The following is a 23,799-nucleotide window of genomic DNA, read 5'->3' on the forward strand; positions in this document are numbered from 1 at the left end:
TTTCATATGTGTGTATTTAAATTCAAGGCATCTTACATTATTTGTCATATATCTAATCATTGATCACATTGTAATGCATGTAATTTAATGCGGAGAATCACTAACTAAAGTGTTGAAATGTATTTATGAGCAAGAGATTGTAGTAGGGTGCAAAATTAGAGGCAAAAGTACATGTGAGCTTTCTTTTGGTGCAAATATCCATATATGATCCACTATTTTCCTATAAATGATCATTCCTCTTTATTCATTTAGGGTTTATGAGTTTTAGTCTTTACAAAAGATGTACTTTTTAGTGCATAATATTATTTGTAATATCTCATAACTCTTGTCTATATTTAGTATTTTTCATAATGTCTTATTTAGTGCAATGCAATGCATACAATGGAATGTGAAAAATCAGTAATGAAACTATTAAAATATATTTATGAGAGAGAGATTATAGTAGAGTGTAAAGGTAATGACAAAGGTAGAGGTGAGTTATTTTTTGGTTCAAAATCTATGTATGATTTGTTACATAAATCCTTCTCATTTCAAATACAACAATTCTCCTCCCTCTTAATGTTTTATGTTTGATTTCTAGTGCATAATGTTACTTATTTGTAATATCTCATAACTCTTGTGTATATTTAGTATTTTTCATAATGTCTTATTTAGTGCAATGCAATGCATACAATGGAATGTAAAAAATCAGTAATGAAACTATTAAAGTATCTTTATGAGAGAGAGATTATAGTAGAGTGTAAAGGTAATGACAAAGGTAGAGGTGAGTTATTTTTTGGTTCAAAATCTATGTATGATTTGTTACGAAATCCTTCTCATTTCAAATACAACAATTCTCCTCCCTCTTAACGTTTTATGTTTGATTTCTAGTGCATAATGTTACTTATAATATTGTGAGTCTGTAATTAATAGTTCTCATAAGATATGTTAATGTTGATATTAGTTCTCATAAGATATGTTATGTTGATATTGATATTTCGTGTAGGGTGTCCTTGGTTGGCCATCGACGCATTTTGGGGTTGCAGATAGGTGTCTCTAGGTGTCTCTATCTGTTGTTTTTCTTTTCGTGTTTTATTTTTGTTAGTTTTATTGTTTTTTTTGTTATTGTTATGATATTCTTTTCCTTCACATTTGTGAGCATGGCCATGCTAATTTGTGGTTTTATTTTTTCCTTTTGTTATGTGCCCTCTTTTCTATTTTTCTTAACTTTGTTCCTGTTTTTTGGATTTGGGGGTGAGGGGGAAGCAATGAAAGAAAGCGTTACAACCTACATCTTGGTTTTAGTTCCAAGAGTGTAGTGGGAAAAGGCAATGGAGGTATGTATTAAGTAATTTTTATATAATTTGATCCTTGCTTTAATTTAACTCATTTGTTTCTTTATAATTATCTCAGTTGTTTAAATTTAAATGCAATGTAGGTTAAGGAAGGTGGAGGAGTATTGACATAACGCCTAAATATCTCTGTGTGAGAGAGCTGTGGGGCACTGTAGCAAATGTGGAGGCAATGGCATAGAGGGTGAGTTTCTTCTTTTGTTTTTTTTTTCTCGCTACTATCGATCTTTATTTTTGAATTTGGGAACATGTCCTCCTTGGTTTGATGGTAAACCAAGTCAAATATCCCAAATAATAGTGACAACTTCATCTTCGAATGTATTGCTCTAGAACAATTATTTAATGAAAATAGACAAGAGATATGTGGACAACTGACCTCATGTGAAGATGTACAAGTCATACCTCCTTCACATGCATAGATATGTAAGTCAGGCAACACCCCAAATGGAAAATTTTCAAGTGAATGCATGGGATCATGCACAAATAATCTTTTTTTTAGTTAGCAATATACAATATATGATTGACCATATCATGTTGTAACTAAATACAATGTGCCAACTACAAATGCCAAAATAGGTTCCCTTAATCAGGATAAACAATGTGCATTTGTACAATTAACCTATCTGTCTCGAAAATAGTTGTTGGTTTTCAAATATGTGGGTAAAGTGTGTTAGATGTTTGTCTATTAAACAACTTTAATTTCCTCAAATTTGCGCCAAAACTAGCTGTTGGTTTTAAAATCTACGGGTAAGGTTTGCTCTATATTTATCTTTTAAACACCTTTAATCTCCTCAAATAGGTTGATCTTCTTGTTTCTGTGAAGTATTGCCTAGGCTATCACTTATTACGTTGGCTGCTATTGGAAGATTAAACTAATACTATAGGCACCTAATGTAGATCAGATTTATTGGGGTAGCAGGATAAGAAACATTTTTACAGCCAACGTAAAAGATCTGTGATGTTCATGTCAAGTGCTAATGCATGTAGGGTTGGCTTGGAACAAGCAAGTTTGAATCTGGAATCATAAGTAGACCAATTCAAGCTCTAACTATAGCATAAATAATATTGTTGTAGTGTGTTACAATTGCAGATCACTATATAGTGTTGCATCCTCTAGTCTAGTAGCTTTAGATGGTTCATATCTAGAAGAAGGCCATTTTGAAATAATCTTTTGTGCTATGACTATAATAAACTCACAGGTGCTTCCACTGTCCAAAAATCCTCATCATAAGTTCACCACAAATAATCCCGTATGAACGTTTCATTTATTCTTAGACCTCAAAATAGATTAGGTTTGGCCTTTCAAAGTTATAATACAAGCATGGCCAACATAAATTGATGGACGTCTTTTTGTTGGGAATGGCTTGCTTTTTGGGAATGCCTTATTGAATTTTGCTTTTGTTTTGCAATATTTCTTTGTTCTTGCCTTGAATTTTGATCATTTCAGATGATGCATGATTTGGGGTAACACACTTAGAATTTTTGAAAGTTCGTTACAACATTGCTCTTCGACTGTCAATTGTTGTAACCGTGTTTTTTTTTTAACGTTATTTTTGTAGATTCCAATTCCATAAATAAAAAAAACTTGCACTAACATGATGCGTGAAAAATACTATTTTTATTTTTATTATCTTTCTAGAAAACAAGGTTGAACTGTAGGCCTAGAGAAATATTTTAGACCCACAAAGATAGTCTACAACCCTAAAATAGTGGCAGATTGGTGTTGGAAAGTATTCCAAATTATCACCCTAGCTACTAAAACCAACTCTCTTGAACTCTATGTAATTTGGCACATGCTTTCATCCTTTCCATTCGTTATTTGAAGGTGAGACAACTTGGAAGTTTGTGCACAATAAGGATGACACCCAAAACAATTCTAAAATTCTAACTAGGAACCATAAAAAGTTCTCTATTATCTTGTATAAATTGATTTACTAATCCAATACCCTTTCCAAACTCAGAGTTAAGCGAACCTACATGAATGTATTTGTAATTGAACCTTTCCTCCTTTTTATACTAATTTTGCTAACATCACTTTAGGGCCAACCCCCTAAAATTATGACTATATAAATAGGGTCAATCTGCTTAGGCATATATTTCTCCTACATAGGTTGGCTTTCCTACACTTTTTTTTGTTTGTATTTAATTGGAGTTCACTTTTGATTTAAGCTTTCAAATAAGCTGCCATGCATGTTGTCCCTGTCCCATTTATAACTACCATTGATATCAAATTTTGCTTGGAATTGTTCTCATAATAGTGTTGGTCTTTAAATAAATTTTTTCATAAATGCTTTCATATTTGTTTCATGTTTCTTAGAACATTTAATGTGTATTTAATATTTACTAACAATTTATTTTTGGTGTGTAGGGTGCTCCTTGCTAGCCAGCAACGCATTTTGGAGTTGTAGACGAGTGTCTCTATCTATTGTTTCTCTTTACATGTTTTTTTGGTTAGTTTTGTTGTTTTTTTCTATTGTTGATTCTTATTTGGTGTAAAACCCATGAATGCTTTGGTATGGAAACCTATGTTGCAGTAGTATATATGTATGGTCCCATATGTTTTTTTGTTTAACATTGAGCCATCTTAATTATTAATCATTTGTTTAATTTTTGAAGCAAGGCAATGTAGGTAAAGGAACGTGGAGGATTCGTGATGAAACCACTGAAATATTTTCATGAGAGAGACATTGTAGTAGAGTGTAGATGCAAAGGTTGAGGTATGTTCTTTTGATGCAAAATCCATGTATGATTTGCTGTGTAATTTCCCCTTCTTGCTTATTTAGTGTTTGTGATTTTTGGTGTTTGCATAAGATGTATTTAACAGTGAATAAGATTACACATAAGATTTTCAGTGTCCATTAAGATTTGTCACAAGATATTTTGATCTTTGTTTCATATTTCTCACAATATTTGATATGTGTTTAATATTTCTCAGAATATTTTCTAATCTCTCAATAATACTTATCTATTTTTTGATGTTCAGGGTGCACTTGGTTGGCCATGGATGCTTTTTATAGTTATAGTGTAGATTCTATTTCGTATTTGTCTTTTTATATCTTTGTTTTGTTATTTTTGTGTGTAGATTCTATTTCTTATTTGAAATTTTATGTCCTTTTTTTATTATTTTTGTATTATTGGTTATATTTTTTGTTTTGTTTTTGTTGTTCTATTTTGTTTTTTTTTAATGTTGTGGTTGTTATATCTTTGTACTTATGAGCATGGCCATGCTAATTATGGTTTGATATTTTTATCTTGTTTGTTTTTTTAATCTGTTTTTTTGCCCTTGTTTGGCCATGGATGCTTTTTGCAATTATAGTGTAGATTCTATTTCTTATTTGTCTTTTTATATCTTTGTTTTGTTATTTTTGTGTGTAGATTCTATTTCTTATTTGAAATTTTGTCTTTTTTTTTTGTTATTTTTGTATTATTGGTTATATTTTTTGTTTTGTTAAAAAAACCTGTTTTTTTGCCCTTGTTTGGCCATGGATGCTTTTTGCAATTATAGTGTAGATTCTATTTCTTATTTGTCTTTTTATATCTTTGTTTTGTTATTTTTGTGTGTAGATTCTATTTCTTATTTGAAATTTTGTCTTTTTTTTTGTTATTTTTGTATTATTGGTTATATTTTTTGTTTTGTTTTTGTTGTTCTATTTTGTTTTTTTTTTAATGTTGTGGTTGTTATATCTTTGTACTTATGAGCATGGCCATGCTAATTTATGGTTTGATATTTTTATCATGTTTGTTTTTTAATCTCTTTTTTTTGGGTTCGTATTTTCTTTTGGTTTGAGTAGTGTGGCTTTAGGGATGATCCAGAGTCCATAATTGTAATAGGAAAAGGAGGCGAAGGAGGTATGTATGAGGCAATTTGCTTGTTCACACATAAATACAAACAAGGTATGTATGGGGGGGGGGCAAACTTGTTTGTTACTACATAATTATATGGTTCTATGTCCATTTTTATTTAACTCATTTGTTGCTTCATCATTATATCATGTGTTTTATGAAATGTAGATGTAGTGCAGATTAAGAAAGGTGAAGGAACACTGGTGAAATTAGTATTTTCTTTGTGTGAAAGAGATATGATGCACCATAAGAAAGGTATAAACAAAGATAAATGGTCAGTTTATTTTGTTGCAAGACAAGTGTAATGGGCAAAGGCCAAGGATGTATGTATGGGGATGGACTTGTTTGTTACAACTTACTACATAACTATATGGTTCTATGTCCATTTTTGTTTAACTCATCTGTTACTTCATTGTTATATCATGTGTGTTTGTTGAAATGTAGATGCTGTGCAAATTAAGAAAGGTGAAGGAACACTGGCGAAATTACTATTTTTTTTGTGTGAGTTATATTTTGTTTTAAGGTTCATGTTTAAATAAATGCATATTATATTATTTGAGATTTATGTATGTAATGTGTGGTATGCAAATGTGGGTAGAGGAAGGTAATGGGGTATCGAGGAAACTACGGAAATATTTTTATATGGGAGAGACTTGATAATGTGTTGGAGAACAAGGGAAAAATGTGTGTTCTCTTTTGGTTTCGACATGGATATCTTCTTGTTTTAGTACAATGCTTCTCCTTCCCCCTTGTTGAGGAATTATGATTTTTTGTCATTACATAAGATGTACTTTTGCAAAATATTACTCAAGATTTTTTTATTTTGATTTATCATTTTTCATAATATATGTAAGTGTTTGTTTGGTACATTGTGTGCGAAGTTAAGGCAGGTCCTAACAACCCATGTTTATACAAGCATAGTAGGAGAAGGCGAAGATTGAGGTGATATGTATGGGTTCCATCTGTTTGTATTTAAATTCCAAGCATCTTACATTATTTGTCATCTATCTAATCATTGACCACATTGTAATCTAGGTAATGTAATGTGGAGAATCACTAGCTAAAGTGTTGAAATGTGTTTGTGAAGAAGAGATTGTAGTAGAGTGCAAAGGCAGAGTAAAAAGTACATGTGAGTTTTCTTTCGGTGCAAATCTCCATATATGATCCACTATTTACCTATTTACCTATAAATGATCATCCCTGCTTATCTATTTAGGGTTTATGATTTTTAGTCTTTGCCATAGATGTACTTTTTAGTGCATGAGGCTATTCATAACATCTCACAACATTTTGTGTGTATTTAGTATTTTTCATAATCACTGACTGAGCAAACAATGGAATATTTTTAGAGAGATTGTAGTAGTGTAAAGGTAAAGACAAAGGTAGAGGTGAGTTGTTTTTTGGTGCAAAATCTATGTATGGTTTGTTACAAAATCCTTCTCATTTCAAATACAACAATTCCCCTCCATCTTAACATTTTAGATTTGATTTCTAGTGCATAATGCTACTCATAATATTGTTGGTCTCTAATTAATATTTCTCATAAAATATGTTGATATTTTGTGTAGGGTGTCCTTGGTTGGCCATCGATGCATCTTGGGGTTGCAGATAGGTGTCTTTGTTTGTTGTTTGTCTTTTTGTTAGTTTTGTTGTTTTTTGTTATTGTTGTGATTGTTTTTCTACTCTTAATTTTTTTCCCTTCACATTTGTGAGCATGGCCATGCTAGTTTGTGGTTTGATTTTTTTTCCCTTTTTCTTTTTGTTACGTGCCCTCTTTTTTATTTTTTGTTTTTGTTTTTTTTGGATTTGGGGGTGAGGGGAAAACAATGAAACAAGTCATTACAACCTATGTTGTGGGTTTAATTCTAAGAGTGTATTGGGAAAAGGAAATGGAAGTATGTATTAAAGAATTTACTTGTTTACTAGTATAGAATTTTATCCCTGTTTTAATTTAACTCATTTGTTGCTTCATAATTATCTCATTTGTTTAAATTAAAATGCAGTGTAGTTTAAGGAAGGTGGAGGAGCACTGGTGAAATGGTTGAATATCTCTGTGGGAGAGATATGTGGTGCATTATAGAAAATGTAGAGGCAATGACATAGAGGGTGAGTTTCTTCTTTTGTTTTTGTTTTTCCACTATTGTTGATCTTTCTTTTTGCATTTGGGAGCATGGCCTCCTTGGTTTGATGGTAAAGCATGTCCAATATCCCAAAAAATAGTAACAACTTCATCCTCAAATGTGCCCTCTAGAAGAGTTATTGAATCAAAATAGACAAAAGATATGTGGACAACTCATCCCCATGAGAAGATGTGCAAGTCAAAACTTTCTTCACATGCATGGATATGTAAGTTACTCAATCCCCCAAATGGACAATCTTCAAGTGAATGCATGGGGTCATGTGCAAATAATCCTTTTCTAGTGAACAATATATAATATATGATGGACTATATCATGTTGTAACTAAATACAATGTGCCAACTCCAAATACCAAAATATTTTCAAGTGAATGTGATGCAAGTGCATTAGGCCGAGTACATAAAAATTAAGTTTTTGGTATTCAATTAAGATTAGTTAGGAATATCTAGTTAAAAGAAATGATTTTATAGTTAGTAGGTAGTTAGGGCTAAGGGAAATTGGTTCACATCCGTGAACTCATTTCTTGGACAATGGCTTTTAGTTTTTGGGGAGAGGAGGAACATTTTTGGGCTGGAAGTTTTGGTGTGGGAGAGACGTACGATGATTTTTTTCTCTATGTGAGATTGAAGTTAACTGAACAACATTTCTTAGACCAGTGGTTTTTATTAGCAAATCGAATTTGTAAGTGTGTGTGAGACAGTTATTTTCATATGCACTTGTGAGGTTTGTGAACCATAATATCAAATCGAATTTGTAAGTGTGTGTGAGACAGTTATTTGCATATGCACTTGTGAGGTTTGTGAACCATAATATTAATATCTGGAGATTGAAATTGATTTGGTCTTTAGATTGTTGTGTTGAATGAGGAGTTCATGCACTGTATTTTCTCTGTTATTTACATTTAAATGAGAACCCGGAGAATCACATTTTAATCTTCCAATCCGGTGCTTTTGCATCCAATATTGTGTATTGGAAAGAGTCATTTACATTACAGATTTGAGAATATAGAGCACTCTGTATCAAGCCAACAAAAGAAAGAAAATTCGTAAGGAAAACTATCATCAAATTTGCGGGTCAATTTTTGATCAAAAGAAGACGAAATTCGAAATTTTGGCATCTGGGTTTTGTGCAAAGTAGGGTGTATTTGGTAACTCGCGAGCGATTTTCCAAAAGGATCTTTGGTTGGAGAGTTACGAAGTGATCTTTGAACTGTGTTTTTACAGACTGTGGCTGGGAAAAACGATTTGTTGTTCCCCCTGTATCAACACTGTGGTTTGCTGAGATAACAGTGATTTGTTGTTCTCCATGTATCAACACTATGGTTTGCTGAGATAGCAATGATTTGTTGTTCCCCCTGTATCAACACTGTGGTTTGCTGAGATAGCAACGATTTGATGTTCTCCCTGTATCAACGTTATGCGTGGTTGAGATAGTAGCCATCCATTTGTGGTATCAAAGCCTTAACGTTATTGGTCTCTACAGTATAGAGAGATGAATAGGCGAGCAGGAAGGGCACGAGGTCGCGGAGGTAGACCCACGGGTAATGCAGAACTCTTGGAAGAGATAAGGAGACTGCAAGTTCGGTTAAAAGCCATGGAATTAGGGAGACAACGAGATCCTGAAGGTGGAGATGTTAGTGAGGCCGAAGAGGAACTTGAAGAAGAAGGAGCAACACCTGTTGAAGAAGCTGCTGAGATTAAGTTGTTGAGAGCAGTATTGGGCTCAAGTTCAAGGCCAAAGCCTGAAATCTCTATTTACGATGGCAGTTTGAAAGATGAGAATCTACTAGATTGGATCAATGAGATGGACAAGTATTTTGAGTACGAGGAAATTGATGAGGATAAGAGAGTCAAGTTTGATGTGACAAGGTTGAAAGGCCATGCTGCACTATGGTGGGACAATGTACAGGCTGAAAGAAGGAAGAAGGACAAACCATTGATCAAGAGCTGGGATAGAATGGTGGCAAAGATGAAGAGTAAGTTCTTGCCAAAGGATTACCAGCTAACTCTTTACAAACAGATGCAAAATCTTAAACAAAAGATAATGACAGTGAGGGACTACACTGAAGAGTTTTACAAGGTGAATTTGAGAGCAGGCTATGTAGAAGATACCCTAGAGAAGACAACAAGGTATATCAATGGTTTGAAGTTGGATATCCAAGATGAAATCGGCATACTTTCTCCAAGGACAATAGAGGAAGCATACCAGTGTGCCTTGAAGGCATAAGAAAAGATAGCTAGGAAGCAAAGCTCTGGCAGAGGACGTGGTTTTTCCAAAGGGAAAGGACAGACAAATGGAAGAGGAAAGTTTCATGCACAAAATAATGATGAAGGCAACTCAAATCAGCAAGGGCAGTCAGAGAAAGAAGGTGGCAACAGAGGAGGAAGACCTTACCAGAGAGATAGAGGTAGAGGAAGAGGCAAGGAGATTGTCTACCGGTGTTACAAATGTAACAAATTGGGTCACCGATCTTTTGAATGTCCTAAGAATAACAATACGGGACATCGAGGTGCATACATAGATCAAACTGAAGCAGTAGAGGCACAAGTACCTGAGGTAGAGAATGTGCCAGATACTAGAGAGGTGTTGATGATGCACAAAGTCTTGTTAAAACTAGCAAAGGAGACTGCTGAACCAGTCCAAAGGAAATCCTTATTCAAGACAATGTGTAGAGCAAAAGGCAAATGCTACAAATTGGTGATTGACAACAGAAGTATGGACAATCTAGTCTCCCAAGAAATGGTGGAAAATTTGGGATTGAAAAAGATTAAGCACCCCACACCTTATAAGGTATCGTGGTTGCAAAATGGACACCAATTGTTGGTGCATGAACAAAGTGAAGTTGAGTTTCAGATAGGCAGGTATAAAGACAAGGTGCTCTGTGACGTAATGCCAATGGATGCTTGTCACATTCTTTTGGGTCGCCCATGGCAGTTTGATAGGAAGGTGACATGATGGAGATAGCAATTGTTATAAGTTCAAAAAGGATGGCATCAAGCACACTCTTGTACCATTGAAAGAGGAAGGTACAACTGAAACAAGCAGCCCAAAAGCACTATTGCTTAGTGGAAAAGAATTTCTACAACAGATGGAAGAAGAAGAGGTAATCTATCTAGTGGTTTGCAAGCCAAAGGTAGTACTTCTGCACACTGAAATTGTAGATTTACCTATTGAAGTTCAGGAGTTGTTGCATGAGTTTCATGATATTGTAGTTGATGAATTGCCACCCAAAAGAAGCATCAGTCATCACATAGACTTGATACTGGGAGCAAGTCTTTCGAACAAGGCTGCATATCGAATGACACCCAAAGAGAATGAGGAAGTGAGGAAGCAAGTCCAAGAATTGTTGGACAAAGGACTAATAAGAGAAAGTTTGAGTTCGTGTGTCGTACTTATAGTACTAAGTCCAAAGAAGGGTGGAGAATGGAGAATGTGCACTGACTCTAGAGCAATCAACAAGATCACTATTCGTTACAGGTTTCCATTGCCACGGATGGATGATATGATGGGTTGCTTGGGTGGAGCAACTTACTTCTCAAATATTGACCTGAAAAGTGGTTATCAACAAATTCAGATCATAGAAGGAGATGGGTGGAAGACAACTTTCAAGACCAATGAAGGCTTGTACGAGTGGATGGCCATGTCATTTGGCTTGTGAAATGCACCCAGTACCTTTATGCGGCTAATGATGAAGTCTTGAAGGAGTTCATTGGTAAGTTTGTCGTTGTTTACTTGGATGACATTTTAATTTTTAGTCAAACTAAAGAAGAGCACTTAAGACATTTGAAGTATGTTTCAGAGAGATTGCAGCAAGAAAAGCTATTGATTAACATGAAGAAGTGTTCTTTTATGAAGAGTGAGCTTGTATACTTGTGTTTTGTCATTTCTAAGGATGGCTTGAAAATGGATTTGGAGAAGATAAAGGCAATTGTAAATTGGCCCTCACCTAAGAACATTTTTGAGGTGAGAAATTTTCATGGCTTAGCCAGCTTCTACAGAAAATTTATTGGGAATTTACGTGGCATTTGTGCACCTATCATTGACACCATCAAGAAGAATAGGCAATCATTTTATTGGACAAAAAAAAAATAAAAAAAATTCAACTATTGAAGAAGAAGATCACTAAGAAGCCGGTGTTGAAGTTGTCAGACTTCAATCAACCCTTTCAAGTGAGATGTGATGCTAGTGGGACAACCATTGGAGTTGTACTAAGCCAAGAAGATAAGCCGTTGCATATTTCAACGAGAAGTTAAATGAGTCAAAATAGAAATACTCTTCCTACGAAAAATAATTTTATGTGGTGGTTCAAGCTTTGAAGCATTGGAGGCATTACTTGATTCCTACCGAGTTTGTTCTATACACGGATAATTCTGCCTTACAATACATTATGCAGAAACATAAGTTAAATCATAAACATGCAAAGTGGGTGGAGTTCCTAATCAACGGCTAAGATGAGAACTGGCTTGATCCCCATCACTTAGAACTTTCTCACCCATATTTTATTAATACACATTAATATTTATATTTTCCTAGGTTTAGACTTAGGAACCCATTAAAAATATTAATTATTTTAATAACTCCTCATCCGAGATCTCATGTGCCTTAGCCTCTCCACCTATTTTCAAGGATAGAGAACATATGATGCTACCCAAAATCAACACTCCCTCTTAGTGACGAATGCGTTGCTCTAGCAATGCTTCACCATAGAAGCATCACACTGATCCTCCGCATCGGTCCTCTGTGCTAATGCTTGGCCTGTTGCCCCACATCCACTACACTGCTACTTCCTGTACTGCTGCCCATGACATTGTCACTACCACTGCTACATTTGTACTGCAGCTCCCTCTCAAAATGCTGCATCATGCTGCCCATAACATTGCCACTGCTAACTGTTGCACTGCAACTCATTTATCGAGAAGTAAGTAACTGACTTCACCCAAACACTGACATCCTGGTCAGTCTGGAAGCCTTGTGATGCTGAAGCTACCTCTGCTGCTAACATGTGCTCCCTCTGCTGCCACTGCATTGCTGCAACCTCTTTTGTGCCTCTCGCACTGCTTCTATAGACTTCTGCACTCTAGCACTGCCTTGTTGCTCCATCACACCTTGCTCCACCCAACACTTGTCATCATGCTACTGTCGTTAAGTGCTCCCGTAGTAGTATGTGATCCAATAGTTTGGGCACCTCAAGGATCCTGCCCCTCAGTTCTGTAGTCCCTTTGACTACAACTCTATGTCTCCCCAACTCTTCTCTAGAGGCGCATGAGCACTCATGGCACAATCGTCATCAGTCTCGACATCCTTCTCCGCCTTTGCTAGAGCAGCCTTTGAGTCGGAAGCTTCTCCCTTGCCTTTCTTCCTAGGGCACTGAGAGGCATAATGTCCCAGCTCCCCACAGTTGAAGCACTTGACCTTGGAGATGTCTTTCTTCTTCCTCTTCTGTACCCCTTGTTGTCCCGCTGATGCGAGAGCTGCATCCTCCTCCTCCTCCTCCTTGATTCGAACTCCCTTACCACTACTCCCCGCCTTGGTCAATCTCCTAAGCTCTTCCTGTCGAAGAGCTGCCCACATCTCCTCCCAACTGGGGAGAGTCGCTCTGCCCAAAATGCTTTGGACAAATGTCTCCCACTCCTCGGAGACTGGATTCAGGGCAATCTTGACCATGAACTCTAGATTCGGTGTAGAACCCACGAAAGTAAGTTGGTCGCGAATTCCTTGCAACTTGAGAAGGAATGGTTCTATCTCCTCTCCTTTCTGCATCTGATATGACCTCAGCTGATTCTCTAATAACATCGTCCGTTGCATGGAAGAGCCCTGGTATAAGGTGGTTAGCATCTGCCACATTTCCCTTGCTGTGTTCATCTCAACAATATGTGGAATTACATAATCCTTGACCCCGTCTAGGATCATGCATTTCGCCTTCGCTTGGGCCTCCTCATACATCTCATTTGCATTTGGTCAACTGGGACAACTATTGTTTTCGAGGCATAGTCCTTGATGCGATGTTTATCCTGAAAGGCTAGGATTCCAGATGACAAAATTGGAAGCCTCGTCCAATCTGTCCTGATCCCTCAATCCGTTCACTGCCATCTCTGCTCCTCTTCTCTAGACTCCCTCTGAGTCCTGATTTCCCTCTCAAAAATCCTCCGGCCAACAGTCGAATCACTCCTCTCCAATCCTCCTTTGTCGCTGCAACCCGGATCTAGATTTCTGGGCTAGAAATTTGTTGAGATAGTGCTTCCCTCTACCTTGGTTCAGTCTCCTTAGACACTATTCTGCACCAACAAAAACAACTTCCCACCAGCTCCACAAATCAAAATCTGCACAGCTTCCTTAGCCCCGACAACTCAAAGAATCTGAGCCCTTCAGGCTCTATGCAATCTCTGCGTGGGCTGAATCTGCTCCTCCTGGCCAACTGCCTCAATCCTTCTTGGCTCAAAAGGATGGCGTGGCTTTGCGTGAACCTATTCTTCCCTCCCCTGCCTCTGCGCTGGCCCTGATGGCTGACGCAGCTACTGCGTGGGCTCCTCCCAGCTACTGCGTCTTCCTCTTCCGGCTCAAAATGCTGACGCAAGCTCTGCGTGAGCCTCTACGTTACACTCTCTGCACTGCGTCTCTCCTCCTCTTGCCTCTTCATCTCCGGAACAACGCTGTCTCTCGGGACAACTGCTTCTCTGCTGCAAATTTTCAGATTTCTTAGCTGGTGTCTTCAGTCGCCTATGATCCACAATCACTTTGATACCATGTGAAAATTCCTGAATCGAACACATTAGAAACCCCTACTGCAATTACTGGTTTACAATCTCCTACTTGTTCTTTACATTAACAAGTTATTTAATTGCATAAACATCAAAGTAAGCACTATTGCAGCCTTCACAGATATATAGATCATGCACTGAAATAAAAAAAAAAAACAATAACACAAGGGACACCGTTATTTTTGGACAATCGTCCCTGGAAAAACCCAATTCGGGAAAATCGGTGCAGCATATAGAGGGTTTGTAGTACTAAGCAGATTTCGTGAATACAATTAGAGTGCCAGAAATGGCTCACCTAATAGAGAATATCCTCGACAGTAGTACCTATATCTAGAGACAAATATTTCTGCAAATCAGCAACCGGATGATCAAACCCCATAGCGACTCTGGTTGTTCCCTATGCTAGACAACGAAAGTTTCTCCAAGCACTGCTCACGAACTATGTCACTCCTCTAGGAGCTGTGTCACCCTATCCCAACTTAGAATCTGTTAATCTGCTCCCAGTCTGCCCCACAAAATCTCCCCAGCGCTGCCTCTGAAGCCCTCTACGACTTCTGCGTCAGCCTCTACGGCCCTCTGCGTCCTCTGCGTCAGCTCCTACGACATCTGCGTCAGCGCTTCTAGGGCCTGCACTGTCTCTCCCGGCACTTCATTGCCTCTCTGCGATGTATTCTTCAGCCTCGGATGGAAATCCCTTGTTGAACTGCCCCTCACTGCAACTGATCACTAACTTGATTTCCTCAATAAACCTCGCCCCAGAAAATCGAATTCTTGATCTCTCTTGGTGTATCTCCAACTGACTCTCAAGCCTCCTCTTATACTTTTCCTGTTGACAAATCAATGACCGAGATTAAGTCCCTAATCAACGGCTAAAATTAGAACTGGCTTGATCCTCGTCACTTAGAACTTTCTCACCCATATTTTATTAATACACATTAATATTTTTATTTTCCTAAGTTTAGACTTAGGAACCCATTAAAAATATTAATTATTTTAATAACGCCTCATCTGGGTGGAATTTCTCCAAACAATTTCTGGGTCTTGGAGATCTCATGTGCCTTACCCTCTCCACCAATTTTCAAGGCTAGAGCACATCCGATGCTATCCAAAATCAACATCCTTCACATCAGGTCACAAATTCTCTACATCAACCTTCTCTTCATTTTCCCTGAATTTACCAAATTTATATGCAGTCCAAAACTTCGTTTCTCCATTCTTATGATCGTCAAAAGTGATTTTGTTCTTAGAATAATGCAAAATGAAACAATTGATATTTCATTCCTCAAACTTGTTTTTGAACATTTGCTTGATTCCATAGGCACAACCAAAGTCTTGATGAGCCCACCCGATTGTACAGAATGCATTAAAATTTTGAAATAATTTTTGCTGAAAATTTCAGAAATACTTACCAACGTCATCTTGGAACAGAGATCTAGTCTATCAAAACCGTAGTGATCCATGGCTTCAACTTTTGTTAACCTTGGGAGAGGAGTGGGAATTTCAATCCCCCGAATTTCAATTCCGTTATACACCATGTCACATCCAAAACTTCAACTATGGAGAGGTCACACAAAGTTTTGTTCACAACTGAAAGATCATACCCTGTCTTGTTCAAATCCCATATTTGAGGTGTCCTTATTCAACAGTTCGATATGCAGTAAGATTAAGCCCACCTTCATACTTGCTTGAGAAAATAATCCCATATTTGAGGTGTCCTTATTCAACACTTTGATATGCAGTAAGATTAAGCCCGCCTTCATACTTGCTTGAGAAAAGACTATTATTTGCCTGCAAACAATCATATACTAGATGTTGAAAATGGTTCAAATCTTTGATGGGCATTTTAACAATACAGTCCTCATCATTAAAAAATTGCAAATTCATTAAATGCTCTGTTTCTTGGCAGTATTCATCCTCTTCATCATTTGGAGCAACAATTTGAAAAACCTTGAGATTGTCTTTCTGATTAGTTGTGTCATCTTCATCAACACTAGGCTTATCAGATTCTATTCTTCTTATGAGAAGGGAAGTGCCCTCCTTGATTATCTGCTATTTTGCCTTCATCACACCCACCATATCCCGTAACAAACCTGTGATAGGGTCAAAGTCAGAGTTCCCTCTTGGTGGTCATCATCAAACACTGGTGGCCCTTCAAGCACAATATATATATGATATGATCTGCCTCTATTTTGTCCCAAGTATAAGGTCTGATGCAGATCGATGAGAAAATTATTACAAGTGTCAAGGCTACTGTTCAATATGATCCCGTGATAGGGTCAAAGTCAGAGTTCCCTCTTGGTGGTCATCATCAAACACTGGTGGCCCTTCAAGCACAATATATATATGATATTTTCTGCCTCTATTTTGTCCCAACTATAAGGTCTGATCCAGATCGATGAGAAAATTATTACGAGTGTCAAGGCTACTGTTCAATATGATCGCATATTGTTACCTCAACCCCAACAAATCAATCAGCTCCAAGTCTTCTTCATGTTTAATTACAAGTCCCCTTTTTAACTACCACTAAGTGTACCTAGCTTCTTCTGCGCAGAAGTAGATCATCATGCTTCAGAGGGACTTCAAAACTTACTTTTCTTTAAATCTGGATTGCCATTATCTTCAAGGGAGTTAGAAGGATCTTCTTCAACCAATACTTCATCTTTTTCTTAGCAATGCCTTTGTTACCTTCAAAAAGACCAAGGCAGCCTTCTTTGGGCTGCATGAACACCTGATGCAATACCTTCTCTTTACTTCTAGAGACTCGAGAGTAAGTGAATAGCATCATCAACATGTCCTCATGTTCTTTTACAATATGGAGAACTAAAAAGGATCACCAACATGTTTTGGATTTTCTTCCAACCAACCAACTTTGTAGCGAATATGGGACCCAGGGATCATCAACATGTCCTCATGTTCTTTTACAATATGGAGAACTAAAAAGGATCACCAACATGTTTTGGATTTTCTTCCAACCAACCAACTTTGTAGCGAATATGGGACCCAGGGATGCTCTTGACATCAATAACCTTATACATTTCATGAAATTTCCATGGAGCCATCTTTCACTACATGCCAATTTTCCATCATGAGACAATGTAATTTCATACCTTTGATATATAATTCAAATAGATTCCTCCCCATTGTAATATACAATTCCATGTGTAACAGATTTCCTCCTTGAGTTCTGTTACAGAGAATTTTGTGATTATAGGGGTTCCTTCGGTATATGTTGCTTAAAAATGAGTAGCATTACATGGCAGCAATGGGATCCTCTTCCCAGGCTTTCTTATATGGTGCAAATGTCCTTGCATGAAGGAAACATAAGATCTTTGCTTATTGAGAGCTTAGTAGTTTTTCTTTCCTGCAAATAGAACTTCTCCTCTAAGATGAACCCTCTTCCCAGACTTTCTTATATGGTGCAAATGTCCTTACATGATGGGTCTCATAACGACAGTGAAGGAAACATAAGATCTTTGCTTACAAGAGCTTAGTAGTTTTTCTTCCTTGCAATTAGAACTTCTCCTCTAAGTTGAACCCTCTTCCCAGACTTTATTATATGGTGCAAATGTCCTTGCATGATGGGTTTCATAACAACAGTGAAGGAAACATAAGATCTTTGCTTATCAAGAGCTTAGTAGTTTTTCTTTCCTGTAAATAGAACTTCTCTTCTAAGTTGAACCATTTTTCCGAATTCTCTTATTGCATGTAAAGTGAGTTACATTGATTTTGGGATAATTAGAACCCTTAGGGAGGCAGGTAACTTCAGTGTTGCAAACTTTCATTGGAATTTGAGCAGATATAGAGGTAGTCTTGACTTTGTCAGCTTCTTGCTCTTTTGCTTTTCCATTGATATATAATTGTAAACAAAGTTTATCTCTGGTTTAGGAATTCCACTAGTATCTGCTCAAAGCCGTCCACAATAGCTGTTGTATTCACAAAGAAACTCCTAGCCATTAGCGGAGCAGGAACAATTGCTCAGTGGAGTGCACAACTACGACAACTGCGACATTTGTACACTCTATTAGAGGTGGAGATCAGTGACCATATCCACTTTTTTCCTCTACTTTCATTAATTCTATGAGCGTTTCAAACATCCACCAAGGTAGAGAGATCACCATCAGTTTGGGGATACAAAGAACCCTCCCAGGGAGGAAGTGAGGGGACCATCAAACTCGAGCCAACTCTGAGGTGATATTATTAATAAAAGCTTTCTTTTGGGTATTGGAGTTACTTATATCATTGCTTGTCTTTTATATTTCTATTTCTTTTGCTGCATTTCTTCATTGCAGATCTATAAGTAATACAGGAACATATGTATTGTGAGTTGGTCTGGAGAGAAATTTTGAAGGGAATATTAACACCGCAGGAGCATGGGAGACCAGAGACATCAACTGAATTAACGTTGGGGAATTGGGAATAGACACTCTTCAGGCAACTGCACACTGCCCTCCTTCCAAGGGTGGTGGAAGCCAGATCTGCCAACTTCTTCACTCCTCTGCAGCAACTAGGGGTTGGTTTCCCCTTCATGTCAAATATCCAACACACTGAGTCAGATCTGAGGTGACCATCCGACAACTTATGCCTTATGCCGTTAATATTGTAGGCGTTTTGTCAATTTTGAGTTTTGTTCCACTGTGCCTCTGACTGTATGTGGTTATTGACAGTCATATTTATTTTCTGTAGCTTATATTTCTTGATGTGTAAGCTGTTAGGGTTTCTGCCTTTCTGGGTTTTTATTTATAGGTTCTTCTGTTTAAGCCCTCAAATCTTAAAAATTATTTTACTAATTTGTGTATTTTATTTAGAACGGAAATATGGCTATCAATGCTATACTGTGTTCTGCATTTTATTGTCTTTGTAGCTATTGTATAAAATTGTATGCAACCTTGTTAGAGTTCCTACTCTTCGTTGTTTTATGTGAAGAGTTATTTTTTGCCAACTGCTTAAAGTTTTGGCTTTGGAGAGTTTTTCCTTTTAGTTTATGAATTGCATTTGTCATCCTTGGGAGGAAACGGTTTCTCATTTTCTTAAGGAATTTGGTATTGTTTTTTCATAATATGTTGATAAATAAACAATTTTGCCTGTGATGATTTACAGGTATATCTGTTGGTTATATTCCAGTTTCAAGATGCAGATGTTTGTCGAAAGTCTTATTAAGACCATCACTCTCGAGGTTGAGAGGTGTCACAGGTATATCTGTTGGTTATATTCCAGTTTCAAGATGCAGATGTTTGTCAAAACTCTTATTAAGACCATCACTCTCGAGGTTGAGAGCTTTGACACCGTTAAAGATGTAAAAGATAAGATCCAGACCAAAGAAGGAACTCTTATTAAGACCATCACTCTCGAGGTTGAGAGCTTTGACACCGTTAAAGATGTAAAAGATAAGATCCAGACCAAAGAAGGAGAGCTTTGACACTGTTAAAGATGTAAAAGATAAGATCCAGACCAAAGAAGGGATTCCCTCCGACCAACATCGTCTGATCTTCGCAGGAAACCATCTTGATGACGGACGAACCCTTGCTTATTACAATAATAAGAATGTATCTACCCTCCACCTTTTTCTTTGTTTGAAGGACGGTATTGAGGTCAAGCTTAAAAAACTCAGACACTCTAAAATGAGTGCCAGAGCTTCAGCAAGATAGTTGAAGAAATGTATCCTCCTTTTTACTGGAATATGCATAATACCAAGGGTTTATAGGAATTTCCCCTTTATCATGTATCATTGTCTACCCAAACCCCTTCAACGGCTCAGTATACTGCGCAACCACCACATCTATCCCCTGTAAGAGGTGCAGATTGGTGCTCATATCCATTGGTTCCTCCAGTGCTTCTACCAGGAATATTTTGGATAATGAAAATAGGACGTGGGTGGTTCACACCCCACTTTGAGTAGACTGCACAACCACAACATCTATCTCCTGTAAGAGGTGCAGATCGGTGCTCATATCCATTGGTTCCTCCGGGGCTTATACCAGGAATATTTTGGATAATGAAAATAGGACGTGGGTGCCTCACACCCCACTTTGAGCCCTCTGGATATCTGATGATTCCACTAATTATATCCTTGAAAGAGTTTAAATGTTTTTCAAAATTAATTTTTTAGAAAGTCAGACAGACAACATTTTCTGATGCAATAGAAAATGATAAAAGGGAGAGTGCACCAAGTCACACAGGTAGTGATTATCTTCTACCATATGGGAATGGCATTTCAACCACCAGCTGTCATCAATTCCACGAGTCTTTCAGCCTTTCATCCAATAGTTAATATGGGATTCGAACTATGACAGAAGAGGCATGCTGATCATCGATTTCAACAATAATAGCCGAAGGTCAGTTGAGCGTTCCACTGCAAATCCAGAGCATGTCATGTCAGTGTTTATCCCAGTACTATTTTCCATACTTTATCTTCGCCAGACTCAATCTCAAATGTCTTTTATTGCCAGCTTTATCCTGCCAAGGGGGATGAAGATATTGGAGAAGTCGTCAGCAGTTCTTTTATAGCCAGCTTTCTTATTCTGCCAAGGAGGATGAAGATATTGTAGTTGTTAGCAGTGTTATCCAGCTTGTTTTCTGGTGTTGGCTCTTGGGCGACATTGCAGAACAGCCTGCTTCGGTGAGAAGGTCATTGGAGATGACAACTTGGGTCCAATGCAGTTATTCCGTTTGTGTCCACAAGACATAATTCGTTCTAAGGAGGTTGGTTTTAGTCCATAATACAAGCTTCTAGGGAAACTAAAACATTAAGGAGGTGCTTTTTGCAATCTGCTCTAATGGCTATTTATGTGGTGAAGTTCTTGTAAGTTATTTATTCTGATTTTTATCATGATCAGGCATAGGAATTCACTTGTCTGGTTCAAAATGATGCTGCCCCCCCGGATGCGGGTGCTTGAGGAGATGGGACGGGCGATCACCCGTGGCCACCTGCCCGCCATGCGCAGAGGAGCTGTTTACACATGGGAGAAGGGACACTCTCAGCTGCACGGGATCGGAATTAAAGGCATACAGCAGAGGAGCATAAATGCTCCGTTCACCTCCGCACGCGAAGCAGGGTCAGGCTCCTCGGCTCCCATGAATGCCACAGTAATGGCGGGAGAGCCTCGAGGCAAAGGCAGATGTGTTATATATGGCTGCGGTATGGGACTCACAATGCGAATTCAGGGTCTGTTCCGTTTGTTTCTGCAGCCTCTGGCGCTGCTGGTCGCTCCAAGCTTTTGTCTTTCTGTTTGGGCCACTCCCCCGCCTGCATATGGTCTTTCCTTGGCTGTTCTGGGATTCAATTCTGCTGTGAGCTCTATCTCGGCCTCAGGCATAGAGACTCTGTTGGGCCCTGCAATCATGGTTCGGCCTCGATAGAGAATGCTCAGCCGTCAAGGCACCTCCCGAGGTGGGTCCTCGTGCCCTCTAGTCGACAAAGACTCTCCCCATCACTGCCATTGCCATTGCCCTTGCACTCAAAGAGCAAGCCTCCTTCGGTCTAGCCAATTTCTGGATGCTAGCGCTCCTGGGTCCTCTTCCTCGCCCTCCTTTGGCTCAACAATCTTCAATTTCAACAGTTCTTTGAACCGTCCCCGGATCAACGCCCATGTTTCGGTGCTCTTCATTGAGGAAACCCAAGATGAGGGCGATTCTAGAGCCCAATCGGAGGACGATGCCAACTAATGGCTCCGCAAGAGCCATGGAGACACCCTCTGTAGATCCTGTGAATGTTTCGGATAGGCCATTTGCTGGTCCCATGAGCGCTAGGGAGACGATGATCAACCAGAACGAGGATGTCAAGATGGAGCCCGTTCCGACAGCTACGGAGGAGGCTCAGGACATGGCGGAATTCGGGTGGTGCAGGGTAGTGGAGGAGGATCCGGAAGACTAGCTGCGACTTCTTATCAGGTCTCGCGGCCCAATAGTGAGGGCATTTGGTAACTCTTGTTGTTTTCGGATATGCTCTTGTGTCAAAGTTGTGGTGTTACTGTCTGTGTCAATGCTGTTGAGAATTTGTCTGTGTTTAGGTTCTGGGACTTTTTTTCTTTGTGGTTGGGAAAGTTTTTGGCTCCCCTGCGCGGGATTAGTTTGCTGTTCCACTGGCGCCCCTGCGTGGGATTGCTTTTTGGTCTGGTTCGTCCTCTGAGACTGCGGACTCTGCTGTTCCATGCTGCCACCACCTCCAGGCAGCTGGTTCTTCTTGTCATGTAATGATGTAATTGTTCTCTGATAATGTAAATAATAGAATAGTTTTAACGAGAAAAAAAAAGTTATTTATTCTGATTTTTAATTGCTGAATGAGTTTTCCTCTTGTTTCTTATTCGCAACTCTTTGCTCTTTCCTGTTGTGTCTGCAGATTGGTTTCTTGAAGAAGGCCAACTTAATATTCCTTTTCTTTTTGCTGCGAAAGCTCATTCCCCCTTTCTATTCATTCACTCTTTTTTGTATCATCCTTCCAATGATTATGTTTTTGCCAGAAGCTGAATTATATACTATGTGCCTGCTATCATGTCGTTTTTTAATATACTTTCTGCACCAAGATCGTTCCCTTTCATTGTTCCATATCTTCTCTTTGAAAACACAATGTCTGTAACAAAATTCAATGCCATGATCTCTGGGCTCTTTCAACTTGGCAGTGCTTATGAATGGGTGGTGACAAAAAAGTTGGGCAGATCATCTGAAGCTGATTTCGTTACTTTTATGGAGAAGGAATCACGTCCTCAATTAGAACACCCGGACACCCAAAGTATCATCGGGTTGTTTCAGAGTCAGCCGTTGATGTCCTCAACAAATTGAGCAAACAGCAGCAGAAACAACCCTTTAAAAAGAAAGCCAATCGGCTTTATTAGAAAGAATTGGCTTTAGCTTTTCTTCTTTTAACAGCCTCTACTAGGAGTTTATTGTCTGCTCAAGGAATTCATTTTTACTTTTTACTGTTTCAAGGGATCTCTTTCCTCCTTGTTGGCCTTGATATGATCGGGGAGCAGGTTAGTTGAATTCCGCAGCATAAAGCTTGGGCAACCTCTTTACAAATTGCCTTTCCTTGTAATGTCTTTGACACTAACTGGAGACCTGATTTTAGGCCAATATTCAAGCGCTCACAACTTTGAATAAATATCGCTGCAGGCCTAGTAATTTCAGGGTATGGTTTTGCAGATGTATTAAGTTGGAGATATGAATACAGCACTTGATGGCGCTGGGTAATATGGTGTTGATGGGCTGCTGAAAAGTGGCTAAGTTTAAGCCATCACCCTTTTGGGGAGTCGAGTAACAGATATTTCACCAAATATTTGTATGCTTTTTAATGAAAGCGCAGACTTGTCATTCCAACGTGCAAGCGTCGCATTTTCATGGCTGATTATGCTTACGAGATATGATTGTGCAGCAAGATAATATTATTCTGGGGTGTATTTATGACTATGAATCACAATGGGAGTCTGCTTTCGAGAATTGGTAACGCCCATAGATTGTTGGGCAGATCATCTGAAGCTGATTTCGTTGCTTTGATGGAGAAGGAATCCAGTCCTCAATTAGGACACCCAAAGTATCATCGGGTTGTTTCAGAGTCAGCCCTTGATGCCCTCAACAAATTGAGCGAACAGCAGCAGAAACAACCTCTTTAAAAAGAAAGCCAATCAGCTATATTAGAAAGAATTGGCTTTAGATTTTCTTCTTTTAACAGCCTCTGCTAGGAGTTTATTGTCTGCTCAAGGAATTCATTTTTACTTTTTACTGTTTCAAGGGATCTCT

The 23,799-nt window shown here is 38.3% G+C and overlaps 1 protein-coding gene across 1 annotated transcript; it reads left to right on the plus strand.

Annotated features, from left to right (window-relative positions):
- Positions 1 to 4,967: 4,967 nt before the first annotated feature.
- LOC149160662 (uncharacterized) lies at positions 4,968 to 19,885 on the plus strand. Its single transcript, XM_089436751.1, has 4 exons — positions 4,968 to 6,303; positions 17,956 to 18,258; positions 18,360 to 18,630; positions 19,168 to 19,885. Exons 3-4 carry the CDS (start codon positions 18,596 to 18,598, stop codon positions 19,484 to 19,486), a joined length of 354 nt encoding a protein of 117 aa, XP_089292877.1. The 5' UTR covers positions 4,968 to 6,303; positions 17,956 to 18,258; positions 18,360 to 18,595; the 3' UTR covers positions 19,487 to 19,885.
- Positions 19,886 to 23,799: the final 3,914 nt, after the last annotated feature.

The sequence above is a fragment of the Pinus tabuliformis genome, chromosome 5_2 (genome assembly GCF_031772625.1).
Source record: "Pinus tabuliformis cultivar Carrire ecotype Pingquan chromosome 5_2, CPIR1, whole genome shotgun sequence".
NCBI lineage: Eukaryota > Viridiplantae > Streptophyta > Pinopsida > Pinales > Pinaceae > Pinus > Pinus tabuliformis.